This window comes from Haliotis cracherodii, unplaced genomic scaffold (assembly GCF_022045235.1).
Source record: "Haliotis cracherodii isolate W230 unplaced genomic scaffold, xgHalCrac1.p SCAF_18, whole genome shotgun sequence".
Lineage (NCBI taxonomy): Eukaryota > Metazoa > Mollusca > Gastropoda > Lepetellida > Haliotidae > Haliotis > Haliotis cracherodii.
In genome coordinates this window covers 23,465,815-23,487,099 of record NW_027266273.1, presented here as the reverse complement: position 1 = coordinate 23,487,099, position 21,285 = coordinate 23,465,815, and the positions used below count along the sequence as shown (strand labels likewise).

Sequence of the window (21,285 nt, the reverse complement as noted above, 5' to 3'; positions counted from 1 at the left end):
TGAGGCAGTAAGGGTCCACAACAGTCCATTTGATTCCTTGAGTCCTTGATGAACGTAAGTGGATTACATGAGGGTCCATGTGAGGCAGTAAGGGTCCCTAACAGTCCATTTGATTCCTTGAGTCCTTGATGAACGTAAGTGGATTACATGAGGGTCCATGTGAGGCAGTAAGGGTCCCTAACAGTCCATTTGATTCCTTGAGTCCTTGATGAACGTAAGTGGATTACATGAGGGTCCATGTGCGACAGTAAGGGTCCATAACAGTTCATTTGATTCCTTGAGTCCTTGATGAACGTAAGTGGATTACATGAGGGTCCATGTGCGACAGTAAGGGTCCATAACAGTTCATTTGATTCCTTGAGTCTTTGATGAATGTAAGTGGATTACATGAGGGTCCATGTGAGGCAGTAAGGGTCCCTAACAGTCCATTTGATTCCTTGAGTCCTTGATGAACGTAAGTGGAGCCCATGAGAGGACATGTGAGTCTACACGAGTCCATGAGTGCGCTAGAAGACACCGGCTGTTGTCTTTTCCCGGAACTGTAGGTAGTCCAGGAGTTTGTTTGGTAGCGGCAGTTTCTCCGTGTCCTTGAGGGGGACGAGTTGGAGGACCGTCCTGCGACATAGGTGTTGGAGGGAAGACTGGACTGGGGGCAGCTTGTACACAAACACCTTCCGCTTGTAGCTGCAGTTGCGCATCACAGCAATGCAGGACTCGCTAGGGGAGAATCGGGGGAACACCTGCAGATTGATGACCTCCGACACTGGCCAATAACAACCACGAACATCCACCCTCATCACAATATCAAGCTTGGGGTAACTGAGAACCGCAACAAAGTTTGTACTATATTCTCGACTGTGAATAGGATGGACGTAACGAATAGCGATGAAATCCCCCGTGGGACTTGATCGTATCTGGTGAATGCTTGCTGAAATATTAAGATTTGGAACGTGTTTTTCCAATGACCAATCTGGGAGTTTCCTTATTTCAATGTCTTGATCAGCCCCTAGAATAACAAAGTCATCACCTAGTTTAGTGTTGTATGTGAGGGCATGAGTTCTGAAGGCTGGGGGAATAGTGGCTACGACTGGAGACTCGGAGGGACCTACGAACAGGGTGAGGTTCTGTATGACATAGCTGTCTGGCAGGACGACAACCCGAGTCAAGTGGTCCGGTCGCAACATGATTCTCCTCTTGTTTGGAGATATGTAGCACTCGTACCAACGACGCGTATGATACATCACCACAAAATGGCCGACACATGTCTTCTGAAACAAATCTAATATATAGAATTTTGCAATGGTGAAATGTCTATCACAGTTAATCTGGACTACAGCCAGGCCATTTCTGTAGCCCACCACACTGCACTCCTTCCGTGTACGATTATGTTGAGCATGACGGAACCAGTTGGGGTCCTCCGTGTCTGGAACAGGGACTCGCGGAACCTTCACAGACCCCACCCACCACGCTAGCTTCTCAAGGATCACGATCTCTGACTTACTCTTCCAGCTCACAGCGAAGTATCTGCCATCGGTCGTGTCCGGCTTCACGAGGATCCCGCTACGTCGGTGAGCTTCTCGCAGGGTGCTGAAGTCCGTCTTCCCCGTGAATCCACAAATCTTTCTGCGATGGCGAATCCACTTTCCAAAGGAACAAGTGTGAAGCAGCTGGCCAGATTTGGCCGACAGAATTCTCTTGTGGAAATCTGCACTACATTTGTCCTCATCCTTGTTGCTATGGTAACTGCCTCTTAGATGTAAGTTACCCATCTCCTTTCAGAAGATCCTTCAAAATATAAATTAAAGAACACCATATTATCATGAACCGTGTGTATTAACTAAAACTAAAATTGTCATGTTTGATTGTTAATATGAGAAAAAGTATTTACAAATACAGTAAACTACGGTTATAAAGAACTCAAAGGGCCAACAAATTTCAGGTCGTTATAACCGTAGTTCATTATTAGCATATATTGTGCATATAAAGCTTATGGACCGGACCAAAATCAGTTCGTTATATCCGTCAGTTCATTATAAGCGTGTTCATTATAAACATAGTTTACTATATGTGGCCATAAGCAGCTCCAGGGTCACCAGACCTTCAGGACTACAACAACTGATGAAAGTGTGGTCACATGTTGGACTTAATATAACTGAGTGTGTCAGAACAGTATTTCAGTTATTTTATTGCTGCATGTCAGCTTATTATGTGAGAAAAACCATCAGGGTGAACAGGAATTGGAACCCACATTCATAGGGTTCAGGCACACCCAATGGACGAATCTTTGCACATTGAACATGTTGAAGTGCAACTCCTTAGATTGAAATCAATGTGACATTACACACATCGGACTGTCCATGTAGTTACGGTGATGAATCTGTCATCATCCATCTCACCTAATCCCACAGCAGTAGAATCAGCATTCTATTCCAGTTAGTGAGTGAAATAGCTTTTATTCCGCTCAAATCACTCTTCCAGTCAACCCAGGGAATGGCTTCACACACTGTATGACTGTGGCAATCAAACCCATGCCTTCAGTAGGACAACTGATGACAAGCTTCAACATTCGCTTTTTTCATAAATTTGGCATCAGCCAGACCTAGATCTTTTGTACTTTACAAATCTTATTAAAATCATTTCTTTTACATCTCCATTGAAAATCGTGCCAGGTGCACCCTGAACTAACTTTAATTAAATCTAAATAAAGGATGTTCGGCATCTTGACCAATCAATCAGACGTCAGCTTACTAAAACAATTTGGTTTCATTTCATCATCCCGAGGAAAGTCCAGTTTCCCCCATTGCTGAACTAGACTGCAATTTCTGGGCTCAAGTGTAGCGCCACCAGTGACTATTATGAGTTATGTCCCTTCTATGTCCCTCTTATTGAAAAATCACATTACTTACATTTACATTTGCTTCAAACAAAATGGCAGCATCAAGTGAAGACAATCTGATCGATAGTAAGATCTATATTGTAATAAAATAGGTCTTACTTTGCGAAGTTCATCAAATCAAGTGAGCACCTTGATTAAAAACATGAAAAGATTTTGAAAATTTCTGTTCATGGCATGTCGACGGTACAATCCGGGTGTCGATTTTCTTTAAACTATGCATAGCCTTGTTAGTCTTGCTAAGATATAACTTCATAATTCCAGCTTAGTTAGGCAAGGGTGGGAACTGGACTTATATAGTCAGTTAACTCCCTTGGCTCAAGAAGATGCCTCGATTTGGAAACTTTGATCTCAGCAAAGAAAATCACAACAGAATATAAATATCACCTTGTTAGTATACACTTTTAGGTGAGATGCAGAGGAATTCACAAAAAAACCAGGATGTTTTAAATACCCACAACCACGTAATAGCACGGCTTAATTCTTTGCATCTGGAACTCCCCAATAATATTTGTTTTGGAGATACAGAAAGCAGATATATGTTTGTCTGAATGTTTTGCTCACTCATAGTCATACCATGGACAGTATATTTAGGGTCCATGGTCATACCAAAAACTTAGAAGCCTTGAAGTTGAAGAAGTTGATTAGAAAATTCCCCTGACACTCCAGGCTTCTCCTAGGGAGACAGGATTAAAATATGACTTAATGAGATTTGTAAAGTGCATCAGTGAAATCGTAAATAAACTGACATATGCTTCTTTTGCTTAAGTGGCTATATAGTGTCAGATGTGACCATCACCCATTTGAAAAACACATGATCGCCCTCTTCTTCACATGCAAATGTGGTCAGATACATTAACCCACAAGAGACACACTTCTGCAATGTTTGGTACGGAGACTATAAGTTTGTCAAAGACATGCAGATTACAGGTTCCAAAACAAGACTTGTCACAAACTAAACTGTAAGGTGATAGATGAAATTTACATCACTGATATGAAGTGATGCATTCCTTTACGTGATCGGACACAATCATTTGATAGTCTTTGTGCAACTTATCTCAGAGATAACTACTTCTATTAACATATATACATTCAGTACAGTTATTTTCAGATCTTTGTCTAAACATCTGATAGTGAGGAGACTCGGACTATGGTGTCTACCCGGCCCACAAAACTCAGACCCGAGGCTGGCTCCTGTTGTGAGTAGACAAAGGCTGGCAGCTCTCAACAACAGCTGACGATCGACCTATCGCGTGAAAACTACAACCAAACAAACGTGCCATTCCGTGACACCAGCGTTTGGGCGAGTTGATTTACGGAAGACATAAAATCCCAAATGAAAATTTTAAAATCATATGCAAAGAAAGAAAATATCACGTACATCGCTCCATTAACCTGGTCCTTCCACAGGTGCCCGATGTAAACATAGCATGGTTTATACGAAATGTGGAATTGCATGATGTGGAAAAACGGAATTCATATTATATTTATAAATTGAATCAAAGGTTTAGGTAAATATTGCATTTTCTTACCCAGACTATCTTCGATCAACAAATTGTCGATTGTTTAATCATCTGAGGCGTTTTGTGGAATACGTTAAAATTATGACGTGGTCTTGTTGGATGACTGCGTATTCAGATTGCGATTGTGTGGTGAAAAGTGGTTTAACGTCACGTTCAAGTTTATTATATACTTATATAACATATCTATGCGATAAACCACACAGAAAGGTGAAGAACAAAGTGCGGTTTACTTCACGATAAAACATTTTTGGAGATTCAAACATACGCTTGCAACTTGATGACGTCGTGTATTAGACGACGTTAATTTTTGAGAGGGCAGTGTCTAGTGAGTTGTTCCCCATTGGTGTAGCTCGTGGCCGAACGATCGTATCCAAAAGCGGGAGAGATGTGACACTCGGTATTCGGAGAAAAAAGTTACGGGTAATCGACGTGAGGATTGTGAGAATATGCGGACTTGTCCGACATTAACAAGATCGGATTCTATTCAGGGAGTCATCATTATTTAAATACGGGTAAATATTTTTTTAAGTTGTACATTTTATCATCATCCTTAAAGAGGCTGTACATAATGTTGATACTCATATAAGACATAAACGACTCGTGGTCGCTGTTTATTTCTTTAAAATGGCGACGTGCATGCACGTGTATGTGTGGCTGCTTATATTAGTTATGATTAATGTTGAATTTATAGTGCTAGCCCATTGTGACACCATTCCGCAGTTTATCATAAATACCCCACTCAGACACAGTATACAGATTCCGAACCGACCACTCCTTGTTTAAAGCCCCTTAGGTCGAGCGCCAGGCTCGGTAACAACAAATACCATATTTTAACGTCCTCTGGTATGACGCGGCCGGGGGTCGAACCCCCGTCCTTCCTCTCTCCGGACAGAGGCTCTACCACTAGACCAAGATACTTAGTTGAAAATTCAAGATACTTAGTTAAAAATTCAAGAGAAACTGTATTGGGCAAAACAACTTGCCAGGGCTTCACTTTCAGCTTTGAGCTGACACTGTTGTCAGATAAGAAGTTGAATTTTGAAGATAAAATATGATAATTGTGTCGCCCCAATGGGCTTCCGTAGATATTAGTCTGCTGTTACAGAACTTAGTTGGCAGAACTATAACTTTTGTGATTTTTAAGGAAATATAATCTACATTTCTATATGTATTTTAATATAATAACAGACACCAGTCCCATTTAACGATTACGCATTGCGTAACTAATTTGAAGGTGTGGATAATAAAGAAATTAATTAACGTCTCAAAATGCGTGTAAAACAAGACTTTTGACATATATTTCACAAACGTCTGTAACACAATTATGTAATATGACATGTTTAGAAGGAACTAGTGTAATAACATTTCAATATGTCCACATGTATCTTAGCGATTCGTAACGCTGATTGGTCAAGTGAAACAATGTAACGTCACATTGATCAATGTTTCATCATATGATATGACGTCATCCAATTCAGATAACATTACATCGTAAGAACAACATTCCAGCCTGCAAATAATCGGATCCGGGCACTGTTTTTATTTTTCGTTGTGCGTCATCTAAATTATGATCAAGTGTACTTAGTATAGGTCTTAGTATGTTTGTCGTAAGTGGCGACTAACGGCATCGGATGGTCAGGCTCGCTGACTTGGTTGATGCACATGTCATCGTATCCCAATTGTGTTGCTCGATGCTCATCATATCAATCACTGGATTGTCTGGTCGAGAATCGATTATCTACGGATCGGTGTTAAACAACAAACAACAAACTTAGTAGCACAGAAGTGGCACGTGTTTGAATTTATGGCACGTTTACCGCCTTGAGTTTCTTTTTTATTCAATTCATGTAAAGTAACTCAATAATTGTTTTGGCCATGTTTCCTCAAACTTTGCAACACAGCAGCTCTTTACAGCAACATCCAAGTTAAGTTTATTTGTTTTTGATAATGTATGTATGTATGTATGTATGTGTGTGTGTGTGTGTGTGTGTGTGTGTGTGTGTGTGTGTGTGTGTGCGTGCGTGTGTGCTTGCGTGCGTGCGTGCGTACTACTGCAAAGTCAGTGACAATAACATTGATTATCAAGATGTCTCTAAATAAACAGTCAGACCATTCCAAAACATCTTGAGGTATGGAGTAATTGGCTCATTCCTAGTGTCCTCAATGTGATGTGGATGATATTGCAAAAAGTGGCTCACTTACTCATGTCATACCGTTTAGCTACAGAGAGTTAAAAGTGATTTTCTTTGTAAGGCTAACTATTTTTATCACGAACTTATGGCAAAACCGAAGAACACCAGACATGCCAGAACCTCGATCACCTGTCTACATTTATTGTGGTCTTTATAATAAACACTAACAGTGCGAACTTGTTTCCCCTTTCATTGCCTATAGTGTGTTCCAAACCTTGTTTTCAGGAACCGTTACTAACACTACCTGCACTCTTAAAACATATTTGTTTTTCATATTCCAGTCGGTGTTTTTAATACACCCAATACCGGAAGTTCAAAACCATAACAAGAAAAGAATAAAAGTAGATATATCCAACAAACATGATTTTAATTAGATTTACATGAAAAAGTCATTGTTTCACGTTTGCCTATTCATCTTTTACTGTTTTACACCATTAGCGTAATCAGTAAGAAAACATTCCAACCATGACAAATTATGTCGTCATGTGAAGTTATCGATGGGTATCTCCTGTGTTGCATGAAAGATGGCCGAGAATAATCGCATGGAGAAGGTTGACATGACGAAAGAATTCCAAAATCTGAGTCCCTCAGACAAACACTATTTGCGAAAACTAGAACGTGTCAACAAGGGAAGAGCGGTGAAATTAATGACAATGAGAAAGAGAAATGCATTCACAGGTCTATTGCTTGGAGTCGGCGTTCTTTCAATTTGTATCCTTCGAGAGTTCGCAATCACAAGTTGAGCCTTCGGCTTCGCAAGCACCAGGGTTTAATTAATCAGGGCGGGTAATGACAGTGTGTTGTATATATGTCTGAAACCTTGGGAGCACTGCACGTTTTCGGATTTTAATTAGCGCTGTCCGATCAGGGAGATTATACAAAGACTATAGGCTTTTGTGATCCACCATCACATATGGGACATGGGTGAAAAATATGTTTGACTTTTCATTATATTTTTAAACTACAGCATCTTCAGAACAAAAAATACAATTCACAAGCATCAATTAATATTTATTACAGAGATACATGACATCACACATTGCTATCTTCACTGAAGTAAGTTGATGTAAGTCTTTGTGATATGTCATATAGCACAGTATATCCTAGCACCCATAAGGTCCCTTTTCTCCTGGTGGGTAGATAGACTCCCTGGTCCGATTGAATCAAAGCTATGCTGAAGGGGCCACTGTCGTTAGTCAACACTGGACCACAGTTTTGCAATTATAGCCTGTAGGTGAATTCGTCACCAACAAATTCGTAGCTATGGAGAATTGGTAGCCACTCCCAACTCATAGACAAAATTCATGGTGAACTCGTAATAAAAACAAATACAATAGAGAAATAGAATTTGAAGTCTGCAGTCTTTGTTTTGCCAGGTCGAACTTTAGAGAACAGTCTGTGGTTGAATCATCAGCTATGAATATTGCATTCATACGCCTTTTCCCAACTTTGAATTAAGATAATGTGCATAATATATGAGTGTAATAAATAAATTACTACACTCATACCTGTCAGGTACTATTGTTATTACAGCTTGTGTATTTAAAATACACCCTTAATAAAGATGGTTTACAATGGACACTTATTTTGCTATCAATATTTTCTGGTAAAGAACATTTTAAAACTTATCCTGTCTCACAATATGCATTTCTTCTTCCCTTTCAATCCTATGTGGAAACATGCTTGAACAAAGTTTCCAGCTTCTAAAAAACCCATTGCCCAAACACATCCCAGGTAACTATGGTTACTGTCGAACAACCAGGAAACATACATGATCTGTGCACATTGAACTTACACGACCTGATCACATGTCTGTCTCTGCCAACTCGTTCCCTTTCTTATCGTCTTATTGTGAAGATCTTCGTTTTTGCTTTGTTTTGAAAGTGCAACTTCTTACAATAATAAGAGAAAAAGGACCAGATGCGCCCGGTGTGTGAGAGCTGCCGTTGTACTTACTCTACTTTGGAGCTTACTTGTCTGTCATTGGCAGTATCTGCCAGTTTTTAAACAATGATGTCACTATTGTTAACAATGACTTGCACTGCCCCACATCCACACTCCCACCTCAGTTCATTACATCGTCCACGTTGTTCATCAATCATACTCTTGGGAAACAGTTGACTGCTCGCGAACCTTCATTCAAGGCTCCTTCGTTCACTGCCTTCACGGCCTCTGCTCCTTTGCCTAACACTCGTCCTCTGAAGGTTCGCCGATCAGACTCCACATTACGGTGCTCTCTTGGTCGCAAGTCCAAGGATCGGTGCTCTTGTGATCAGCAATCTCGTTTGTCTGACAGGGATCATCGCTCTCGTTCTACAGATCGCCAATCAGGTTCGGATGTCAGGGATCAACGTTCCCATTCGCAGGATCAGTGCTAGGACTGTCCTGGTATTACTCAATGCTCTCCAGCTCCAGCTCGGTGTTCGGGTTAAGGTTTTGGTATGGACGCTCCTGTTCAACGGGCTCATGTTCGGCGTTCTCCGGTTCTTCGGTCCTGTCTGGATTCTTCTTAGGGTTCATGTGTCGGACCCCACTGCCAGATCCTTAAATCAAACATCTTCATACTGTTACACCGACTGATCTTTTTAAGACGACATCTTATCCAACATTACCCTACCTGAGACCCTGGTGTTGTTGGACATATCTACTAAGGCCTAGATCAACCTTTTCCTCATTTTGCTGCATCTTGACTCCACGTTTCGTCTTAGAAGATACCTGCACCCATGGTATGTTGGCTATGGACTTCGATGATGATGTTCTGAACAATCGTGTACCTCCTCCGTGGACAAGCATCGAGACCTCATGCACTATGCTTCGTCTGTGTGTCGCACCCTACCTCTGATCTCTACAGTCTTGTCGGCAATAGATGCTCTCTTGTCTTCCTTATGTCATTAGGCGCATGATGATTCCTTTGTTTGTGGTGATGTGCTGCTCATTCAAGACAAGATGACCGCCATCCTCGATCTTCTATCGCACCATGAGGGCTTGGTCACAGCTCTCCATCCCCATGGTGTCTTACAACACTGCCCTTGAGATGATCAATTCAAGGCTCGGCTTTATCAACTCCCCTGTTCCTCTGGAAGCCTTTTTATAGATCGGATCCAGGAGGTTGCAAATACAAGTGCAAAAGGGCACAAACCTGCAACTGATAGTGGACCTCCTATGTTTGCAGAGGAAGCAACTTGAGGATCATAAGTAGAACAATTGTTGTTATCCTCCATTTGTGCCCCCTCATTGGTATCTCAAGGTTTTTTTACTCTTCTTCGTGCATGCGGGAGAGGATGTTGTGGACAGAGGATCAAAGTCATCCTCAGGCCGTACAGAGTCCTTCAAAAGACCGTCACTACCAATAGAAGGTGTTCTTTCCTGGGGTTCCCTGAAGGTGGAGGCCACCGATCACTTGGATCAGACTTTGGTCGTGCCCTTGGTTCCCCACGTCAATGCTCGCCATAAGAGGGTTCCACAATTTTCCACTCCGCGACAACCATCTGCTACAATCTCACACCCGGTTGCTGCATCCGTACCTTGCAACGCTCCATCTATGCATTTGGCGCATGTGCATAGGTCCTTTATCGCTAAAGGCTATTCCAAGCAGGTACGACTGTTACTGCAGCTCACAGATCTTCTACCACACACCTTTATGATCATAAGTGGATGGCCTTCGAGACCTATTGTCGCACTTGCAGTATTTCTACTCCTTCTTCACCTCAACAGATCACTGAAAAACTCCCTAACCTTCGTTCAATGCGTAGGCTCAAAGGTTCTATATGGCCACGTACCTTGCTGCGATCAACTCGGTCATTGCCACCACGGATGCGAAGATTTTATTTCCCTCTCGACTGCGTTAGTCTCTGAGGTTTCATATACCACTACCTCGTTTTGGCTCCGTTCCATCATCATCTATGATGGTATAAGGGCCTATTCCGCAAGGTTGCCTTTGCCCACAGCTTCAACCCGCATGAAGCCATAGTGGAAGCGTCAGCTAGGCTTCCACTATGGCCTAGCACAGTAACTGCACCATCTCCGCCACCATTGAAGGGTGCTTCTGGAAATCTGATAAGGTAATGACTTTGCTTTACCTACGTTATGTTTGAGTTACTGATGTCTTGGGTCTCCGAAAGTTCGGACCGCTGATCCTGGCTCAACAGATGTCTCGGCCTACTCAATGCAGATAACGCTGTATACACTTGTTCTTGTACTCTGGCCTCACTTGTGTATATACAGAATAAATCTTTAAACTTTAACTCTGTGTTTATTTTTCCTTGATTGTTCAGGTATTCCCAGATAGATTTTCTGTTTGTTGGGTGGATTCGATTGTCTGTACTGAACTTCTCTTGTAGAATCGATCAGTTGGAGCCCCCTTCCGGATCGATTACCAGTAGTCTGCTGTATAAATTGTTCTTTACGGCTATGCGAAAAAGAATGATGACATACATGAAAACATGTTTGGCATGTACTACCCAATCTCTTGATGTTCCCTCCGATTAGTGCATCGGGATCGTTTCACCTGTTGTGGGTTTTGTTTTCACGCTCACGAATTCTTGTCGTTTTGTTTGTGACACTAGCCAGTATTTTAAATATCTTTTTATTCATTTTACTGTTTAGATCCAGCCTTCCTTTGTTGTCACACGGTTTTAGACTTTCAGGCAAGGGAACTGCGCCCACCATCCAACTGTGGTATGAATGCATATTGTGAGACAGGATAAGTTTAAAAATAAGTTGGCAATTTTATTATGAATTGGACCACCCGGCCATCCCCACATCTCCGTTCCTCTAGCCTGATAGCTCTGACAAAAGAGAATGAGTTGACAGTAACGAACATGTGATGAGGTCATGGAAGGTCAATGTACACGGGATCACAAACATGGCCTGGTTGTAACAGTAACCATGCTGGGATGTGTTTGGGAAAGCAATTTTTTAAGTTGGAAACACTTTTTCAGTCACGCTTCGTGGGAAAGGAAAGAAGGAATGCATATTGTGAGACAGGATAAGTATATGAATATACAATTAATAAGGAAATATATGTGATCCAATGACCAGACAAAATAGATACATGTATTTTAATGAGTGAAAGTGTTTAGTTTTTCATGTGACGGGATGAGATAAATATGTTTAAATTTTGACAAGCTAGCAGGTGGACAAAAAAGTCAAATGTTCCATTTTTCATGTATTTTCTCATTTACCTTTAATGTGAACCTAGGGTTTGTGTGAGCTACGCCATTCGTCCATTGTTCACCCATTTACATGCGAGGCATCTCCCCAAAAACTTATATAGGACATGTATGTGTATGCATATGTACTTTTTTTGTGACCTCATAAACATATTTAAGAGTGCATGGTATAGCAATGGATGGGATAGCAATTTGTCTTTTTGTTATTTTTGTGTGTCTTCTAATTTTGGGTTATGGTCCTTGATCAGTCATACCCATCAGCCTACCAGTTGTGTTGTCCAGGTTGTGATAATTACATCTGTTGGGTATAATAATCACAGCTGATGGGCTCTTCAATATAATAATCACAACTGTTGGGTATAATATTCACAGGTGATAGGCTGTTGGGTATAATGATCACAGCTGATAGGCTGTTGGGTATAATAATCACAGCTGATAGGCTGTTGGGAATAATAATCACAACTGATAGGCTGTTGGGTATTAAAATGTGTGATATAATGGAGGTAAAATGTCCCAGTTAACTGTCAAACACAGCCCTTAACCTCCAAACAGATGGCTACACCATGTATGCCGTGAGACAAGAGAAGTTCCTGGAAGGCTTTGACACTGTTCCAGAAGGTGCAAAGAAGTCTGCATAAAAGGAATGTTGCAGGATTGTGGCTGACTGGCCGTCAGTAAAGACATAAGGCTGAGGATAAACTGATGGCTGAATCTTGCTCACTATCCATAATGAAATACAGAGGACACAGCCTGCAGCACTTCAGTAGATGTAGCAGTGTGTGTGTGTGTGTGTGAGCTGGACCGGCGCTGATGTTGGCTAGGTCAGATTGTGAATTCAGACTATGTACATATTCAGATTAAACTGAGAAAAGATAAAGGACTTTATTGGTAATTTACTTTTATGTTCTTTGTTCATTAGTTTGGCATACAGACCCTGAAACAAATATGCTACATAGGTAGGTTCTAACACCGTTATCAAGCAAGTTATCACTTGCTTGATAAGGGTGTTAGAACCTACACCGAAACGACAATATGGACCAGACAATCCAGTGATTGATGTCATGAACATCGATCCACGTAATTGGGATATGATGACATGCATCAACCAAGTCAGCAAGTCTGACCACCCGATCCTGTTAGTCGCCCTTATGACAAGCATAGTTGTCTTTTATGGCAAGCATAGGTTGCTGAAGACTGTTTTGGACCAAGGTATTCCACTGCCCAGGGATATGGGGATCCAGTGTCCATGGTGGCTGCCAGTTGCACACAATTGTTACGGGACTGCTGGCTTGGCTTTTTCAGTTGTATTCCAAGACACTAGTCATTGACCAACTTGTCGGACACATACATACTGCTAGTGGACAGGGGCGGCCGGGTAGCCTAGTGGTTAAAGCGTTTGCTCGTCACTCCGAAGACCCGGGTTCGATTCCCGACATGGGTACAATGTGTGAAGCCCATTTCTGGTGTCCCCCGCCGTGATATTGCTGGAATATTGCTAAAAGCTAAAAGCTACCTGGAAAACTGTTATCCGGGGAATTTCCTTTTTAATTTGGATTCTTGGGGACTCCAAAATGAATTCAAAACAACCGGGAATTTGACACATCCCAGTTTTGACAAGAAGTTTGAAAAACACTTCTTTAACAGTTGAGCCTTACCTATGCATTTAGCGTTGTTACAAGTCCAATACATTCATTCATCAAGCCTCTTTGGTCTGGTAGATAGAGTGTCTGCACAGTAGTTTCATCCCTGTTAGAGTCCAAAAGACATGAAAAGACGGTATGTCTTACCCTACCTGGGATAAAACAAGGAATGATTGGCTCAGAAGTCAGTACACTGTGTGTGAGCAGGTTATGAATTGAGTCTGGACCAGAGAATCCAGTGATTGACATCATGAGCATCGATCCACACATCGTAATATGTAATAGACATTTCTGTAGCACTCTTTTTTTCCATTTTGAGATTATTTTGAAAAGTATATAGGGTCATTTCCACTAACCTTTTCTAAACCAATGTTTTACCAATGCAGAACTATAGCCAGTAATCTGCAACTCAATTCTGAATACAAACACCTGACATTTCTGTTGAAACAATAGGCACCTAACCAGCCTAATTCATTTGCAAAATTTTCATGAAGAAGTGATTTGGCATAAAAAAAATCCCAACCTGTTTTCATTTGAACCTGTTTGCTGTGTAAAGATACAAATATTATTCTATTTTGGAACACCCTTCTCTCAAATGGCCATCAGTTCTTGATGGAGGTGGCTTGCAAACTAGATAATGTATTCATAACTTTATGTATGCAAAATGACATCCTTGTACATGACGGACAAAGTGCACCATCAAGGCAAGGGATGTAACTCTAGGACATTCCCAAGACTGGGTTTTGATCTAACAACATGTCTTTCTAACAATATAGTGGTTTCAAAAACCTTGTCCCGCATTGACAGACTAATGTGGCAGTGGATAAGCAATTGAAAGCAGCCTGACATCACATACAGCAATATTTCTGCTAGATGACAATGGCCAAGGCCGAACATCGAGTGGAACCATCCAACATGGACAAGTGTGGATGGGACGGTGCTCATGCAATCAACCATATTATGCATCATACTGTGGCTAATGAAGGATATCTGGTGGTATCCTGGCCATGCAGTCATTCTCAAGTATCTTTCAGTTTTTATAATTGTCAGCAGTAGTGAGGGTAGTTACTATATTTAGAGTGAGTTGGGTTTAACACCCCTTTTAACATGTTTAACAGTATTCCAGTTATATCACAGCGTTTCAACTTAATGTGGGAGGAAAGCCCGAAGTGATGCACGAGCACGGGTATGGTGCGGACAAACCTAGAAACAATTGGGATGAACCGACTACATTTAGATGCTCGTGTGATCTGTAAACTTCCGCAATAGCATGTATTGTCATGAGTTCAGAAGCATGTGAAATATGTGATGTGTTTTCAGTATGGAAAGTTCTGTATGTTGGAATATATAAGTGGAGCCATTACATGCCTGTCTGATATCACATTTACTGACAGCTGTGTGAAGATCACTTATCACCCCGGATTCCCAGCCTAGGCCCATCTCTGACATTTGGACCACTATTCATATCAGACTTTGGCTATCACCACAGTGGACTATGTTTGTATTTGATACTCACTACAGCCATCACATTAGGCTTAAAAATAAAATAATTGGTTCTCAGACAATGACTTGAAAATATAGTGCAGGTGGGCAGCACTTTGTTTCTCTCCTGAAAACTAGTGTAACCTCAACCTGGTGTAGAGGGCCTCCCTACATAAGCATACAAACTCCTATTGCTGCCATGCCCATAACAAAATGCAGTGAAGCAGTATGCATGTAAAGGGGAAGTGACTGCGTTTATATTGGATCGCACTAAGTATAAGGAAACAAGCTGCAGACTTTATGTGGGCAGTGCCCGAGAACCAAGACTCTTTAGCCTTTTATTTATATATATTTATATATTAATTTCCATTAAATATTGTACTACACAGTAGTAATTTGTAGACTTCGTGAATTCTGCAAATCATTTGTCAATCATTTCACAATTCTTTAAAGTACAGATTTCGGGGTTAACATTGTTTCACCTTGGGAATCAATGTGCGTCCAGGTTTTTGTTGCAAGTCATATTAAATGCAGAAGCATACAGCTATTATAGGGAAAGATAACAGTTTGTCAAATCCTAATGTATCTTAGGTCATGAAAATTTCTACCCGCAAATATGTGATCTCTACCTTAACTACAAGATCATGTGACAAGTCAAACAGCAAAATAATATTTAATTAAGCTTCTTTTATTAAGATCACAGACAATACTGAAATGAAATGAAAATGCTCAATGGATGATACATGATGTATTCAGTCTTAGTAGAATTGATCCTTGACAATGAAACTTGTCAAGTTCTCATTATGAAACCTGAGAATGTCTAATGTCAAAAATTGTTCTTATTTCAAAGGATGTTAAATTCCTCATTACATGCATCAAGCCGAGACTAGACAACTTCTATAGTCAGTGTTTGATGAATGAGGTCATGTCGTGGTTAAGTTGTTCTAGTCATGCACATGGATGTTGGAGAGAAGTTTAATCAACCTCCTCGATGGTGGGGCCTCCGGAGCTGCCGCCCGTCTGCGCTCCTCCTGCACCACCCGCTCCTGCGCCAGCTCCAGCTGCACCCGGGTTGAAGTTGGGCATACCACCAGCACCTCCAGCTGCCTGGTACAACTTGGTGATGATTGGGTTACACACTCCCTCCAGCTCCTTCTGCTTGTGTTCGAACTCATCCTTCTCAGCAAGCTGGTTAGAGTCCAGCCAGCTGATGACATCGTTACACTTGTCGGTGATGGTCTTCTTGTCATCTTCACTGATCTTGTCTTTCAATTTCTCGTCCTCTACAGTGGACTTCATGTTGAAAGCGTAGCTCTCCAGACCATTCTTAGCCTGGATACGGTCTTTCTGCTTCTCGTCCTCTGCCTTGTAGTTCTCAGCCTCGTTCACCATACGCTCAATCTCCTCCTTCGACAAGCGACCTGACAAACAATAAATTACCATAAGTTCACTTACAAAATATTATTACAAGCCTAATAAACTATTTAGAAAATATTAAATGAATGGTTCATAAAGCAAAGTGTCAAATTAGGTAGATCAGAACTAGATTTTGCGATGTCACAAAACTGAAGACCATTATTGTGGTACACACCTTTGTCGTTTGTAATGGTGATCTTGTTCTCCTTCATGGTGCTCTTGTCCACAGCGGATACATTGAGTATACCATTGGCATCAATGTCGAATGTTACTTCAATCTGTGGGACACCTCTGGGTGCTGGGGGAATTCCAGTCAGCTCAAACTTGCCCAAGATGTTGTTGTCCTTCGTCATAGCTCTCTCACCCTCATAGACCTGGAAGGAAGATTGAAGCGAAGTAAGTAACAATGGATGGTAGTACTTAAACGATGTATGATAATGATTGAAATATAAACCAAAACTGTTGGCCAGAAGTATGTTTCAGGGTACACACCTGGATCAGCACACCAGGTTGATTGTCTGAGTATGTTGTGAAGGTCTGGGTCTGTTTGGTGGGGATGGTGGTGTTCCTCTTGATGAGGACAGTCATCACACCGCCAGCAGTCTCAATACCAAGTGACAGGGGAGTGACATCCAGCAGTAGCAGGTCCTGGACTTCCTCGGACTTGTCACCATGAAGGATGGCGGCCTGGACGGCAGCACCATAAGCAACAGCCTCATCAGGGTTGATGCTCTTGCATAGCTCCTTGCCGTTGAAGAAGTCCTGGAGGAGTTTCTGGATCTTGGGGATACGTGTTGACCCTCCAACCAGTACTATGTCATGGATGGAAGCCTTGTCTGCTTTCGCGTCGCGCAAAGCTTTCTCTACGGGCTCCAGTGTGCCACGGAAGAGGTCAGCATTGAGCTCCTCAAACCTTTAATAGACAGACAGACCTTATGACAACACAGCTTAAATGCAACAGCAGAAACATTTTACTCCACTAGTCATTATAATAACACCGCAAAACCCTAAAAAAATCATATTTTTTTACTGGTCCTTATGATAACTATTTGGCAAGGACTACAGGCCTGGTGACAATTTCTAATATTGAAATGTATAGCAAACATTGTTCAACACCAACTTAAAAAATCATTGAATGTCAAGATTGTATGACCTTTAACCTTGAGCATGATTAGGGGATTTACAAGAGAATTGTGAGTGTCACAGCTTGTTTCACAGGAAACTGCATACCTGGCTCGGGTTATGCTGGTGTAGTAATCCACTCCCTCAAACAGGGAGTCGATCTCGATACTCGCCTGGGTGCTGGAGGACAGGGTTCTCTTTGCTCTCTCGCAGGCAGTTCTCAGACGCCTCACAGCCCTCTTGTTATCAGAGATATCCTTCTTGTGTTTCCTCTTGAACTCCTGGATAAAGTGGTTCACCATACGATTGTCAAAGTCCTCACCACCCAAGTGGGTGTCTCCAGCTGTGGATTTCACCTCAAAAATACCATCTTCAATGGTCAGGATAGACACATCAAATGTACCACCGCCAAGATCAAAGATAAGTACATTGCGTTCACCACCAACCTGTAACACAAATCAATTATCGTGAACATGCTGAATTGTAAAACAGTATTAACAAGATAACAGCATCATCGCTATCCCCACCATGGGACAAATTAGACTATTGTTTGTTAATATATTAGTGAAAAGAAACCACAGAAAAAAAAAAGAAAAGAAAAATGTCCCTTAAAGCCTAAAGAAGGGATAGGTACTAGGGTCACTTTATGTCAGCAGAAAAAATGATTAAATGTGAACACCCATTCTCTGTAAAAAAATATAACTTGATGGCACCAATTCTCTAACTCCCTTAAATAAGCTAACTTCGGAAGTTTCTGAAAACTTCACACAGTATGCACAAAGTTGAAATGCACGGAGCAAGGACCACAACTCTGTAAAAATGAATTTAAGACTATTTTTCAAATTCACGTAAGATCAAGACCAATAATCAGTGTAAATTTTCATTTCTCAAATGTGCCCCTTTTGAACTCGATACTTGTTCCTATATATATCCCCCGTCTGACTTCTTGGTTGGCGAGAAAAACCAAGATTGTTGAATTGAACTGTGGAACATCAAAATACCCCAATCTTACTGAACTAGAACATACAATGTAGGAGGCGGTTGAAAAACTTGTAGCCTACTGAAGACATTAGGATAGAGACACATAACACTGGTCATAAATAAACCATAACATACCTTCTTGTCAAGACCATATGCAATAGCTGCAGCTGTAGGCTCATTGATGATACGTAAAACATTGAGACCAGAGATTGTCCCTGCATCTTTAGTAGCCTGTCGTTGAGAGTCGTTGAAGTAAGCTGGGACTGTTACAACAGCATCTGTGATTGTCTGGAAAAGATTCAGTAATAAGATCAGTATTTGCAATCTTTTGGGTTGAGATGAATTTCATGTTTTGTAAATGAACATTTTCTATCCTTATTAGAATAAATTAGGATTACAGTTTCATTTCAATTGATGTATTGTGGACCGCGTTATTGATGGTATCAAAATTACCTTTCCAAGATATTGTTCAGCTGTTTCCTTCATCTTTGTAAGCACCATGGAGGAAATCTCTTCTGGGTAGAAAGTCTTTGGTTCATCTTTGTAATTTACTTGGATCTTGGGTTTGCCTCCATCACTCAACACATTAAATGGCCAGTGCTTCATGTCCGACTGAACATTTGCCTCCTCGAATCTTCTTCCAATAAGACGTTTGGCATCTGAAGAAAAAACCCACATAAATGATCATTTGATTACATGCAATGATTTTATACTTACCTGATGCTACACAGTGCTATAGGTGTAGCGTCAGGTAAGGTAAAACAAATGTTTAGTGGAATATTGATGGCCATTGCCCTCTTGACTGCCATAAATAACAAATTTCCACCCAAGATCAAATTCCCACCCAACTATTAACTGGAGTTACTTTTCCTCTTTAATGTCAAAGCAATCTCAATTCTGAAATGATAACAAATTGCAAAGACTTACCGAAGATTGTGTTCTCTGGGTTCATGGCAACCTGGTTCTTTGCAGCATCACCAATGAGACGTTCTGTGTCGGTGAAGGCAACATAGCTGGGTGTTGTTCGGTTACCTTGGTCGTTGGCAATAATTTCTACCTTTCCGTGTTGAAACACGCCTACACACGAGTAGGTGGTCCCGAGATCTATACCAATAGCTGGTGCTTTGGCCATGGTCCTATGATCAAAGAAAAAAAGAAAATTAGATGAGGTCACGTTTACCTTTAGACTTCCGCTTAGGCTTCTAGAACATTCCAGGGCCTACTTTCATTTTGAATAATAGAATAATTTCCTTGTTTCTGGTAGGGATTTCTAGTGAGGTGTACATTTAACCTATCCTAGGGTGATCACCTAGCTCATCTAACCTATTACAATCGACATCTCATTATGCCGAAATACCCGACCACGTGATCCTGGGGAACACGCCCAGTCACGCATTGTTTGAAATATAACTGAACAAAAAGGATCTGTTATCAGTTACATTAAAGAATGAGTTTTCGTATCCCATAACTTTAAATACAATAAACGTGTCCCAAAGAAATTAAGAAAAAAAAATCGATCTGTAATCTAGATCTACGTGTTCAGAATATCGGTTTGGTTTGACTTTGATAACACAAAGTCAAACCAAACCGTTAGAAATATATAATCTGTCGTGAAATTAATTGTAATATGTATTTTATTATTTTGAAAGTTTCCCTATCGAGAGCATTGTGCAGCACACATTTATTTCCAAACAGAAAGAGAAATCGCCATGTTTCAGTCACAACCACGTGTTCGTCTTGAGGCCGGTATTCATGAATGAAAAACGCATTCAGATTTCCACACTACGCCTTGGTATTTAGAAACAAAATTCAACCCCCAAAGCATTGGACTTCCCATAATATACATACCTTGTGTAACAATGTCTGTGATAGTATATAAAAGAAGCTCAATTTCCGTCTCTCTCTTCTCTTCTCCTCTCCACTCGATGACCCTGCGTTACTACCGGCTAGTGGCGTGTTGCGGCCCTTTATACATTTGCGGATATGACGTCATTTAGAACGTTCTAGAACCCGAGAAACTAGGTAGCGGTCTTATCAGTCGATGGATGTAATTGGTTCAAAGTAAGGAGCGCTTTGATTGGCTATCCCTTTAAAGTCACGCTCCGCTGCACTCGCAGTGGTGATTAAAATTAGTAATTTGCGAGTTCTCTTTGCATACAGATAATCATTTTTAGCCTTAAAGTAAAAAAGATTAATTGAATAATAATATTTGAATAATATCCCTTTCAGCGTTTTCGAACTAAACGAAACTATTTGCTTGATAATATTCATACTAAATGGGGAAAGTCAGAGCTATGAAAGAATCATGAATAAAACATTTTTAGTTCTATGATTGTTAATAAGAGTTTTTCATGCAATCATATCTATTACTTTAACCAATTAACTTGAAGCTTTATATTATTATAATTTACAAAGATTATTTAACCCTCTCTGTGTATTTTGTGTGTCCACGGATATGTATTTTCACACCCCAGATGACCTACTCTAGCTATATACAACAGTGTGAGAGACTACTGGCCACATGTAGTTCCAGTTCCTCGCCTCCAGCATATCATTAAAACCCACGGGTTCAACCTGCCTTTGTTCAATTTCCCGCCATTTCTATTTTTAGAACCGGAGAAAGTCTTCATTTCCCTACTTGCAAGAAATCATCGTCTCAGTATTTGCGCATACTAAACAAAATTCCACTTTAGTAAAATTCGTCATCACTCGCGTAACTGGCCCAGGAATAACACCAGTTTCGAGAATGCTTTGGAATGTTTTATATACATGTTGGTGATTCGTTTAGACTAGAAAATCTATTGGGCATTCAAATTGACTTTTGAGATTTCGTTTCCAAATATCCCGCAAACTCGGTCCCAGGTG

General features: G+C 40.9%; 2 protein-coding genes across 2 annotated transcripts; both read right to left on the bottom strand.

Moving 5' to 3' along the window:
- Positions 1–399: 399 nt before the first annotated feature.
- On the bottom strand, positions 400–4,317 carry LOC139465904 (uncharacterized). The gene is made up of 2 exons (XM_071247896.1): positions 4,275–4,317; positions 400–1,785 (listed from the first exon to the last, which is right to left on the bottom strand). Exon 2 carries the CDS (start codon positions 1,767–1,769, stop codon positions 507–509), a length of 1,263 nt encoding a protein of 420 aa, XP_071103997.1. The 5' UTR covers positions 1,770–1,785; positions 4,275–4,317; the 3' UTR covers positions 400–506.
- Positions 4,318–15,573: 11,256 nt separating this feature from the next.
- On the bottom strand, positions 15,574–20,380 carry LOC139465902 (heat shock 70 kDa protein cognate 4). Its single transcript, XM_071247895.1, has 8 exons — positions 20,269–20,380; positions 19,348–19,556; positions 18,874–19,079; positions 18,556–18,708; positions 17,548–17,885; positions 16,810–17,230; positions 16,493–16,691; positions 15,574–16,322 (listed from the first exon to the last, which is right to left on the bottom strand). The coding sequence occupies exons 2-8, from the start codon at positions 19,550–19,552 to the stop codon at positions 15,877–15,879; spliced, it is 1,968 nt and encodes a 655-aa protein (XP_071103996.1). The 5' UTR covers positions 19,553–19,556; positions 20,269–20,380; the 3' UTR covers positions 15,574–15,876.
- Positions 20,381–21,285: the final 905 nt, after the last annotated feature.

Coding starts and splice junctions, on each gene's coding strand:
- LOC139465902 (XM_071247895.1), bottom strand. CDS start 19,552: ATGGCCAAAGCACCAGCTATTGGTATAGATCTCGGGACCACCTACTCG. Junction 16,692..16,809: donor AACCTGGTGTGCTGATCCAG/GTGTGTACCCTG, acceptor TCTTCCTTCCAG/GTCTATGAGGGTGAGAGAGC. Junction 16,323..16,492: donor CACCATTACAAACGACAAAG/GTGTGTACCACA, acceptor ATTGTTTGTCAG/GTCGCTTGTCGAAGGAGGAG.
- LOC139465904 (XM_071247896.1), bottom strand. CDS start 1,769: ATGGGTAACTTACATCTAAGAGGCAGTTACCATAGCAACAAGGATGAG.